Source organism: Cetorhinus maximus, chromosome 2 (assembly GCF_964194155.1).
Source record: "Cetorhinus maximus chromosome 2, sCetMax3.hap1.1, whole genome shotgun sequence".
Taxonomy (NCBI): Eukaryota; Metazoa; Chordata; class Chondrichthyes; order Lamniformes; family Cetorhinidae; genus Cetorhinus; species Cetorhinus maximus.
In genome coordinates this window covers 22,781,561-22,793,786 of record NC_135880.1, presented here as the reverse complement: position 1 = coordinate 22,793,786, position 12,226 = coordinate 22,781,561, and the positions used below count along the sequence as shown (strand labels likewise).

The window sequence follows — 12,226 nt, the reverse complement described above, 5'->3', positions numbered from 1 at the left end:
CTCAATCTTTCAACATCTCTTTATACCTTGCTGAACTCATCCAGGCTCTTTACTGTGCTATCGAGCTCGTGTCATCAGCAGACTTGGATATAAGGCTCTATATTCTTTTGTATTAACCATTTATAAATATAGTGACTAGCTGAGACTCCAATACTGATTCCTGGGGAGGCACACAAGTCACCTCCTGCCAATTTGAATAACTCCCAGCTCAGGCTCGATGGGCTGAATGACATTCTCCTGCACTGTAGCGTTTAATGACACTACACATGCACTTTTCTGCCCCAATCTACACTATTTATTGTATATTTATTACGCTTTATAATTATTTATGATTGGTGGCTCCATTAATATGTCCAGATATTTATAGCATCCATTTATACACTGCATGTTAATTTATGATGGGCATTTATATACAGGGAGGTGGTGGTTTAATGGTAATTTCACTGGACTAGTAATCCAGATGCCCAGGCAAAGGCTCTGGGGGCACAGGTTCAAATCCCCTGACGGCAGCTGCTGGAATTTAAATTCAATTAATAAAAGTAATCTGGAATATACAGCTAGTCTCAGTAACGGTGACCATGAAACCACCATCGGTTGTCACAAAAACCCATCTGGTTCACTAATGTCCTTTGGGGAAGGAAATCTACTGCAAAGCAGGAGAAGGTCATTCAAATGTGACTGCAGGCCCATAGCAATGTGGTTGACTCTTAGCTGCCCTTTGAAATGGCCTAGCAAGCCTCTCAGTTCAAGGGCAATTAGGGATACCCGCATCCCATGAAATAATTAAAAACAATTCATTGTCTACGCATTTTTTTTTATTCATTCGAAGGATGTGGGTGTCACTGGCAAGACAGCATTTGCTGCCTATGCCTAATTGCTCCTGAAAGGTGACAGTGAGCTGCTTTCTTGAATCGCTGCAGTCCTTGTGGTGTAGGTTTGGGAGGGGGTTCCAGGATTTTGACCGTGCGACAGTGAACAAACTGCGATATGCTCCCAAGTCAGGATTGTGTGAGACTCGGAGGGGAACGTGTGGGTGGTGGTGTTCCCATGTGCCTGCTGCTCTTGATACCCTCGATGCTGGAGGTCTCGAGTTTGGAACAAGCCTTGTCAACTTGCTGCAGTACACCTTGTACATGATAGATAGGTCTGCCACTGTGCATTAGTGTGGAGGAAGTGAATATTTAAGCAGATGGATGAGGGGCCAAATAAAGAAAGAAACAGCTGGAAATGCTTAGTAGGTCTGGCAGCATCTGTGGAGAGAGAGAAACAGAGTAAACATTTCAGGTCAAGGACCTTTCTTCAGACTGAAGAAAGGTTACTTCAACCTGGGATTTTCCAACCCCCACCGCAATGGAACATTCCAGCCATTAACTTTGTTTCTCTCACCACAGGTGTTGCCAGAGTATTTCTAGAATTTTCTGTCTTTATTTCAGATTTTCAGCATCTACAGCATTTTGCTTCTGCTTATCCTGCCAGGAGTCAAGCTTCTTGAGTGTTGTTGGAGCTGCGCTAATCCAGGCAAGTGGAGAGTATGCCATCACACTCCCGACTTGTGCCTTGTAGATGGTGGACAGGTTTTGGGGAGTCAGGAAGAGAGTTACTTGCCACAGAATCCCCAGCTTTTGACCTGCTCTTGTAGCCATATTATTTAAGCAGCTAGTCTAGTTACGTTTCAGGTAAATGATAACCCTCAAGCTCTTGATGCTGGGGGATTCAGTGATGGTAATATCAAGGAAAAATGATTAGAGCTTCTCATGTCGGAGATGGTTGTTGTCTGACACTTGAATATTACATGCCGTTTATCAGCCTTAGGACAGTCTGCTTCATTATCTGAGGAGTCACAAATGGTGCTGAACATTGTATAAACATCAGTGAACATCCCTTCTTGTGACCTTGTGATGGAAGGAAGATCATTATTGAAGCAGCTGAAGGTGGTTGCATCTAGGACACTACCTTGAGGAATGTCTGCGGCAATATCCTCGGACTGAGAGAATTGCTCCAACAATCACAACCATCTGCCTTTGTATCAGGAATGATAGCAACCAGTGGATAACTTTGCCCCGATTCTCTGATTATTATACAGGGCCTGTATTAATATGTCTGTATAATGACAATCCTTGTCTACACTGTTTTTTTTTAGATGCCATGTCTATAGTCTCAGTCTGTGTGTCTATAGTCTGCATATTGTTATGAAATTCATTCATTCTGTCTCTGTGTGCGCCATGTAAGCTTATAGTCTGTGGAGATCGTAACATTTAAGGTACAGGGTGTTCCACTGCTTGTTACATTTTTTCCTGCCTAGTAACAAGGGTGGGACCCTCTTGGAATGCTTTGATAGGCCACCAGATCAGTTCAAGGATCAGTCAGCCAGTTTAAATCAGAAAAAAGGGGGCAAAAGACAAAGGGACAGAAACAGCTTTGTCAGGAAAGTATAATCATTTTCATAATATTTTTCTTGTTTATTGTGAAGTAGGTTTATGGGGGTAAGTTGGGTCTTTGTGTAATTTGCTTACATTTGGAGTCAAGCAGACTGCAAGTTTAAAATCATCAAAAGAAGCTAGGTGCTTGACATGTTAATGAGTAAACATGGATGCTGGTTTAACGTGCAAGGTGTGAAGGGAATTTGCATTTTTAGATAAATGAAGGGAGATTTGGATTTCAAAGGGATTTTAGTCTGTTTACAACTAGCCAGATAAGCAAGGTTAAGGAATGTGTTCCCAAAGGTTACTGACAAGAGAGTGACAAGATGAAAGTTTTTATATTGTGAGGAAGATACAGTTTCAAAGACATATGAAACAATAGAATTTAGATATTAAAGAGGGAAGTATATATAAAGGAGAACGAAAGGTTGTGTGTCAGGAGAAGGCCATGTAGAATCTAACAGGAGCGTGTCAAATAGCCTTAACGAAGCCTCCAGCATTTGTGCATATGTCTGCTGTCGGCCGAAACTGAAACTGGAGAAATGCCATTTGGAATTCCACTGTCTAGCGTATTGTGTTAACTTGCTGAGTCCGTTTAAAATCTAAAATCTATTTTTGGACCGTTGTCTAACTGGCAGTTAGGCTACTTAGGAATTTTAGGAGTTATCATAGTAGCAATTGTAGTCTTATGCATGTACTTGACATCTTTTATTTTGTTTGTTAATATTTTAATTTGATTTTTTTAAAAAACATTTCTGAAAGGTCTTGGTGGACTTATTACTTCTGAATTCAGTGCACACAGCTCGTAATAAATACAAATTGCAAAATAGTTGTGACAGCGCAACCAAGTTTCCCTCGTGGATTTAGTCCGCCTGGCACACACCATCTGCCACGTCATGACAGCTACTAGCTAAGTTAAAAGTAAGGAGCAGGGAAACTGACTCCAATTAGAGAAACAGCTCTAAACAGGGAGCAGGATTTAAATGAAGTGGGCTCAAAAGAAGCCCGGAAATTCCACAAAGGCAGCCGAAGGATGGCAACTCTGTGCCGCGGGCCATTGGGGCAAAGGTACCCCTTTGGAGCAGTGGTGTTCTGCTCGGCACGGCCAAGGTCTGAAACGGTAGCTGTAAGTGGATGCTTGAGTGTACTCGGGAATCCAGGGGAATGAAATCTCGGAGGGCGAGATTCAAAACCTGTGAGGTGGGCCATCGTTGAAGCTGTCCATGTGGGAGCAACATTGAGAGAATTCCACAGCAGGATTTTCGAACGTGGAGATTGGAAGCCCTCTTTAGAAACACAAAGTTCCAGTGAGATTGGTTGGCTCATAATGTGACAGTCAACAGCCCCCGGTGTAAATACCGGGTACCTATACATCGACAGTCCCTGTGCCTATAGGGTGTTTCTATATTGACAGTCTCCGTGCTTATAGGGTGCCTGTATATCGACAGTCTCCGTGCTTATAGGGTGCCTGTATATCGACAGTCTCCGTGCTTATAGGGTGCCTGTATATCGACAGTCTCCGTGCTTATAGGGTGCCTGTATATCGACAGTCTCCGTGCTTATAGGGTGCCTGTATATCGACAGTCTCCGTGCTTATAGGGTGCCTGTATATCGACAGTCTCCGTGCTTATAGGGTGCCTGTATATCGACAGTCTCCGTGCTTATAGGGTGCCTGTATATCGACAGTCTCCGTGCTTATAGGGTGCCTGTATATCGACAGTCTCCGTGCTTATAGGGTGCCTGTATATCGACAGTCTCCGTGCTTATAGGGTGCCTGTATATCGACAGTCCACGTGCCTATAGGGTGTTTCAGTATCGACAGTCCCGTGCCTACGGGATGCCCGTGTATCGACGGTCCCGTGCCTACGGGATGCCCGTGTATCGACGGTCCCGTGCCTACGGGATGCCCGTGTATCGACGGTCCCGTGCCTACGGGATGCCCGTGTATCGACGGTCCCGTGCCTACGGGATGCCCGTGTATCGACGGTCCCGTGCCTACGGGATGCCCGTGTATCGACGGTCCCGTGCCTACGGGATGCCCGTGTATCGACGGTCCCGTGCCTACGGGATGCCCGTGTATCGACGGTCCCGTGCCTACGGGATGCCCGTGTATCGACGGTCCCGTGCCTACGGGATGCCCGTGTATCGACGGTCCCGTGCCTACGGGATGCCCGTGTATCGACGGTCCCGTGCCTACGGGATGCCCGTGTATCGACGGTCCCGTGCCTACGGGATGCCCGTGTATCGACGGTCCCGTGCCTACGGGATGCCCGTGTATCGACGGTCCCGTGCCTACGGGATGCCCGTGTATCGACGGTCCCGTGCCTACGGGATGCCCGTGTATCGACGGTCCCGTGCCTACGGGATGCCCGTGTATCGACGGTCCCGTGCCTACGGGATGCCCGTGTATCGACGGTCCCGTGCCTACGGGATGCCCGTGTATCGACGGTCCCGTGCCTACGGGATGCCCGTGTATCGACGGTCCCGTGCCTACGGGATGCCCGTGTATCGACGGTCCCGTGCCTACGGGATGCCCGTGTATCGACGGTCCCGTGCCTACGGGATGCCCGTGTATCGACGGTCCCGTGCCTACGGGATGCCCGTGTATCGACGGTCCCGTGCCTATGGGATGCCTGTATATTGACAGTCTTGTGCCTATAGGATGCTTGTATCGACAGTCCCGTGCCTATAGGATGCCTGTATGTTGACAGTCCCGTGCCTATAGGATGCCTGTATGTTGACAGTCCCGTGCCTATAGGATGTCTGTATGTTGACAGTCTTGTGCCTATAGGATGCTTGTATCGACAGTCCCGTGCCTATAGGATGCCTGTATGTTGACAGTCCCGTGCCTATAGGATGCCTGTATGTTGACAGTCCCGTGCCTATAGGATGCCTGTATGTTGACAGTCCCGTGCCTATAGGATGCCTGTATGTTGACAGTCCCGTGCCTATAGGATGCCTGTATGTTGACAGTCCCGTGCCTATAGGATGCCTGTATGTTGACAGTCCCGTGCCTATAGGATGCCTGTATGTTGACAGTCCCGTGCCTATAGGATGCCTGTATATCGACAGTACCGTGTCTATAGGATTGTTTCTGTATCGACAGTCTATGTCTATATTTTCTATATGATGCATGTCCTCTGATATAATTTTATACATTCTTCACTCACCACAGTCCCTCTCAGCTCCACAACTCGCTGTCCTTCCCTTACTCGGCTCCTGATCCTCTCCCCGTTTAACGTGCAGCCGGGTCCTTCCACCATCGCGGACAGTCAGACAAGGAGATCAGGCAGGAGCGAGGAAAATGCGCCAAAACATTCAAACCGGAAGGCTGCCACTGTGCGTGCGCAAGGAAAGCCCGCCAATCATTCAAACGGTGGCGACACTGTGCATGCGCGATTTAACACCCAAACCGGACGGGGGTCTGGCCTTGCGCATGCGCGATGACAACCAATCGGGGGGATCTGGCCTTGCGCATGCGCCTCCGGCTCGGAACGCCCCTCATTCGATAAAGTCGGACATCCGGGAGATCGCGTTGGGCGGGGCTTTTTGCGAGGTATCGCGAGAATGTGCTCTCAGTCAGGTGGGGGCTGGGTCGGTCAGGATTGGGGTCTGAGTTCTGCGAACTGGGTGGTGAGTTTTGTCCAAATTGCCAAAAAGCCACACTCTCAGATTCTTTCGTATTAATATGCCGTGTCTTCACAACGTACTTAGCAGCACTCCAGGGATGACTTTTCTTATCCTTCCTCCGCAACACGACTTGCATTTCTCGAGCCCCTTTAATAACAACAACAACTTATATTTATATAGCACCTTTAACACAAGGATAGTCCCAAGGCGGTTCCCCAAAATAAAGCCACAAAAGGCAACAATAGGTCGGATGACCAAAAGCTTGGTCCAAGAATTATGTTTTAAAGAGTGTCTTTAAGGTTGGCGGGCAGGCCAGGAGCCCTGGCGGGAATTAGAAAAAGCATAAAACCTCATCCACGGGCAGGATGAGGCTTCATGTCGGCTTTAAAAAATTTAATTAAAGTGTTTAAAAAAATTATGGACATGTCCCAACTCACATGAAGGGACATGTCAGGGAATTTTTTTTTCTATTTTTAATAATTTTTTATAGTAGAGCCGATCTCCCTGAGGCTGCACTTAGCCTCAGGGAGATGAGTGCGCTTTTTTGTGCGCATGCGCAAAAGAGCGCACTCTCCGGTTCAGGGATAACCCCCCGCCAGAACAGGGAGCACATAGTGCTTCCGTGTGGACGTCACGCTGGGTGGGCCTTAATTGGCCCGCCCACATAAAATGGCGCCGCGCCCCCAATCGGGGACGCCGATCGGAGGCGTGCCTGTGCGCGCCGGCACTTCAACTTTGCCCCCGACTGGGGGAAAATCCTGCTCTTGGACTCTTAGCCAATTGAAACAACAGCATGCATTCATGTAGTGTCTTTAACAAAGTAAAATAACCCAAGAAGCTTCACAGGAAGAACGTTTATCATGCAATTTGACCCTGAGCTCCATAAGGACAGACTAGGACATGTAACTGGTCAAATAAAGGTTTTAAGGAGCATCTCATAGAAGGAGAGATTTAAGGAAGCAGTGAAGTTAGGGGAGGGAATTTCAGACGAAGGTTCTTGATAGATCAAGGTATGCTGCCAGTGGAGAAGCTGTTAAAGTCAGAGATGCATAAGTTACCAGAATTGAAGGACACACAAATCTTGGAATATGGTAGGGCAAGAGGAGATTACAGGGATAAGGAGGAGAGGAGAGGAGAGGGGGGGGTGGGGGGTGCAAGGACATGGATTTGAAAACAAGGATGAGAATTAAAAATCAAGGTGTTGCTCAACTGGAAGCAAAGAGGTCAATGAGTACAGGGTGATGGGTGAAAGGGACTTTGTGTGAGTTAGGAAACAGGCAGCAAAATTAATTGTTTTTGGCAAATCTAAAATTTGTATGCTTTTGAGTGTTTAATGTAGTTTATAGTATTGCCACCTTTTGTGAAATTACTAATCAAAGGGATCGGGCAGGTTCATCATTAAAATGGTGAGATTTTCTGTGACGGAAATTAATTGGAAATCTTAATATATATATTAAAATAGATACATATCAAAATTACGAATTACAGTGAGGAAGACCTCTTAAATAACAATCTTAGATGATTAGTTTATATCTTTTATGAATTTTAAACTTTGCAGTCAAAAAAGAACCTGTTCAATCAAAAGCCAGACAGTTAGCAATCCTGAAGACAGCCTTATCCCAATTTTATTAATTCCTGGGAATGTGGGCATGGCCTGCTTTTAATGCCCATTCCTGATGCCCTTGAGAAGTAGGGTTTCCAACGCTGCAGGATTGGCCTGGAGTCTCCAGGAATTGAAAATCAATCTCCAGGACACTGCTGTGTGCCACTCTGGAGAAAAATCATTAGGACATTAAAAAAGGTAGTTTTTTGCAATTTTCTTTGAATATTTTTCTTTACCAACTTAAAAATATTGAAAATGGGGTGAGAAAAGTCTGTTTGGCTGATGTCAAGCATCATCCAATTGGATAATGAGTTTTTTGCTTTCCAATTCACCAGGGAAGGCAGTACATCACAAGAATAGATGTATTGGCCAACTAACAGCTGGAGACTGAGGCAAATCATAGTCATAGAGGTCTACAGCACAGAAAAAGGCCCTTCGGCCCATCAGGTCTGTGCCGGTCAAACAAGCACCTAACTATTCTAATCCCATTTTCCAGCACTAGGCCCATAGCCTTGTATGCCATGGCATTGCAAGTGCACATTCAAATACTTATTAAATGTTATGAGGGCTTCTGCCTCTACCACCCTTTCAGGCAGTGAATTCCAGATTCCCACCGTCCTCTGGGTGAAAAAATTCTTCCTCACATCCCCTCTAAACCTCCTGCCCTAACCTTAAATCTATACCCCCTGGTTATTGATCCCTCCACCAAGCGGAAATGTTCCTTCCTGTCTAACCTATCTATGCCCCTCATAATTTTATACACCTCAATCATGTCCCCCCTCAATCTCCTTTGCTCCAAGGAAAATAACCCCAATCTATCCAATCGCTCCTCATAACTAAAACTCTCCAGCCCAGGCAACATCCTGGTAAATCTCCTCTGCACTCTCTCTAGTGCAATCACATCCTTCCTATAATGCGGATTCCAGAACTGCATGCTGTGGCCTAACCAGCGTTTTATACAGTTCCAGCATAACCACCCTGCTCTTATATTCTATGCCTCAGCTAATAAATGCAAGTACCCCATGTGCCTCCTTAACCACCTTATCTACCTATCCTGCTACCTTAAGGGACCGGTGGACATGCACGTCCCTCTGATCCTCAGTACTTCCCAAGATCCTACCATTCATCGTGTATTCCCGTGCCTTGTTTGTCCTGCTCAAGTGCATTACCTCACACTTATCCAGATTAAATTCCATTTGCCACTGATCAGCCCATCTGACCAACCCATCTATATCCTCCTGAAATCTAAGGCTATCTTCCTCATTATTTACCACCCCACCAATTTTCGTGTCATCCGCGAACTTACTGATCAACCCCCCGACATTCAAGCCTAAATCGTTTATAAAAAACACAAACAGCAAGGGACCCAACACCGATCCCTGTGGAACTCCACTGGTCACTGGCATCCAGTCACAAAAGCACCCCTCGACCATCACCCTCTGCTTCCTGCCACTCAGCCAATTTTGTATCCAATTTTCCAAATTGCCTTGGATCCCATGGACTTTTACCTTCATTATCAGTCTCTCATGCGGGACCTTATCAAAAGCCTTGCTGAAGTCCAAGTCGACTACATCAAATGCATTGCCCACATCTACACACCTGGTCACCTCTTCGAAAAATTCAATCAAATTGGTCAGACATGACCTCCCCTTAACAAAACCATACTGACTGTCCTTGATTAATCCCTGCCTCTCCAAGTGTAGATTAATTCTGTCCGTCAGAATTGCTTCCAATAGTTTCCCCACCACTGAGGTTAGACTGACTGGTCTGTAGTTCCCTCGTTTGTCCCTTCCTCCCTTCTTGAATAATGATACCACATTGGCTGTCCTCCAGTCCTCTGGCTCCTCTCCTGTGGTCAGAGAGGTATTGAAAATTATTGCCAGCGTCTCTGCTATCTCCTCCCTTGCCTCACTTAACAGCTTGGGATACATTTCATCTGGGCCTCGAGATTTATCTACTTTTAAGCCTCTCAGACCACTTAGAACCTCCTCCCTTTCTATGCTAATTTCTTTAATTATATCACAGTCCTTCTGTCTGATTGCCATATCCACGTCGTCCCTCTCACTTGTGAACACCGACATAAAGTATTCATTTAGAACCCTACCTATGCCTTCCAGTTCCACACACAAATTGCCACTATGGTCCTTAATTGGCCCTACTCTTTCCCTAGTTATCCTCTTACTCTTAATGTACTTGTAAAATAACATGTAATAAGTCATGTGATGAAACCTCCAGGAATACATTTAATCAGAGTTGGCAACCCTTTTGAGAACATGGTGGTGAGCTGCCTTCTCCAACGACTGCAGTCCATATGTGAAACTATTCCACAATGCGGCTGCACTAAGAACAATCTTTCTCCACTGATTCTATTCTCCGCCGCCCTCATTGCCTGTCCCATAGAGAGGCCAGTCCATGTTCTGATATTATCCATCCACGTCATCTTAGGTCCTCCTTGTGCGCATTTTCAGGTGTTTTGCCTGGCATTACCTCTTTTTCCAAACACTCCCATCCTGTTCGCATTACAATCCAGCTTGCTCATTGGCAATCTCACTCTCTGGGTGGAACTTTCCTTGCCCGCCAGTGTCGGGCGTGTTCAGTGGCATGAGTGGACAACATGACGTGGTCAGTTTAACGACGGCGTGAAACCAGTTTGCGATTGTCCGCTCAGCCCGCCAATGGTGGGCCGCATTTCATGCCATCGGACGTCAGGAATCTCATTGTAATACATGAGCATATCATTATTAGGCCAGCCCACCGGAATTTGGCGGGAAAGCATGCCAACATGTTTCACAACAGCACATAGAGGTCATGCACTTGGCGGGCTGCACTTTGAGGGGAACTTTGGAGGTGAGTACACAGTAACGTTGGGCAGCGCTCGCAAGGGTCGCCTGGTGGAATTCGAGCATGAGGGGTGTTGGGGGGTTGAGGTTAAGGGCAGCCTTGCGTTTGAGGTTCCTTGTCAGGGGTTTGGTTAAGGGCAGCCCTGCCGTTGAGGTGACCTGTTGGGGGGAAGTGGCCACAGATTAGGGAAACCTGTATAAAGTGACCATTCCTCTGCAGCTGACAGTTCAGGCGCAGCCACATTAATATGATTGGAGTCGGGCTTCTAGCTTATCTGCCCACTCAAGCAATGCAGAGGCATCAAAGTGCCACCATGTATTCCAAAGCTTTTCACCACTTCCCCCCGACCCTCCTGGCACAGACTGCAAAGTCATGAGCATTTTAGTGGACTGCAGAACAGTTGGATGACTGCATACGTTGTACAATCTCCTCACTAAAGTTGGCCATGGAGCAGTCACTGGTGGAGGCGCTCACAGCCCCTTGCAATGTCAGCATCCCTCTTTGGACCAGTCTCCCCCATGGTTCAAGCTAACAGTGCAGCCTTGCAGTGCGGGTTAGGAGAATGCCTGCGCCTGAGCTGAGAGCACAGCATGCAGACCAATGGGCAAAGCTGCTGCCAATCAGTCAGGTGGAGTGGGGCTGATGTGGTGGGGTTTCAGGCAGTCTTGCAGCACACTAATCTCTGGCCGTCCAAGTAGTGGCCAACACTCTCCTGGAAGCATTAAGGGGCCTTCACACTTCACCAGGACAGGCTCTTAGTAGACCTGTGCTAACCATGAGTCTCTCTCTTTCATCCTGCAGGATGAGTACATCAGGACCATGGAGCCTGGTGAACTAGCTATCTGCCTGATGGCCTATGGAGAGTGAAGGCGATGGAGGAGAGAGCAACTGAGGCTCTGGCTGTGCAGAGGCAGGAGCAACAACCTCAAGAAGAAGGGGTGGCTGGGGCTCCCGCACATGCGACCGAACAGCCACAGCAATCCCTCGCTGGTCGGCACCTAGCGACACCCAGGGGCTTTGGACACCGCCTTTCATTCCAGCGACCAGTGTCGCCGAAGACTGGGCATGTGTAGGGAACTGGTTGTTCACTGCCAGCTACTGCAGGGTTTGGCGCCATAGGGACATGGAGGGCATCCACTGCCAGTAGCCGTGAAAGTGACCATGGTGCTCAATTCCTACCTTAGTGGCTCCTTTCCAGGCTCCACAGGCGACCTCTGTGGGATCTCACAAGCCTCCATCCACAAATGCATCCATGAGGTGACAGATGCTGCCTTTGCAAGGGCACACAACTTAGCGCATTTCGCCCGGGGCCAGGACAGCCAAGATGCAAGAGTAATTGGATTCGCCCAGATCTCGATCTTCCCACAGGTTCAGGGTGTGATCGACTGCACTCATGGGTGCTCCGATCTCCGTTGCAACGCACAGTTAACTATATCAACCGCAAGGGGTTCCATTCACTGAATGTGCAGCTGGTGTGACCACCAGAAACGCATCCTGCAGATACGTGCACGGTTTCCATGAAGTGTGCACAACTCCTACATCCTCAGTCAGCCACAGATCCCTGGAGTCTTCCAGGGTCCGCAGAAGCTGCAGGGATGGCTCTACCCGCAGATGCCGCGGCTGATGACACCCATGCGGCGGCCTCAGACTGCAGCAGAGCGACAGTATAATGAGGCTCATGCTGCAACTCGCAACTTGGTGGAGCAGACCATCAGGATACTGAAGGTGAGGT

General features: G+C 47.7%; 1 protein-coding gene across 1 annotated transcript in view; it reads right to left on the bottom strand.

The window, feature by feature from the left end:
* Positions 1 to 5,738, bottom strand: part of neil3 (nei-like DNA glycosylase 3) — a 46,133-nt gene extending 40,395 nt beyond the window's left edge. Inside the window, exon 1 of the mRNA XM_078557612.1 lies at positions 5,591 to 5,738. Coding sequence (XP_078413738.1) covers positions 5,591 to 5,683 — 93 coding nt within the window. The 5' untranslated portion in view covers positions 5,684 to 5,738. The remainder of the gene's footprint in view (positions 1 to 5,590) is intronic.
* Between the last annotated feature and the right edge of the window lie 6,488 nt (positions 5,739 to 12,226).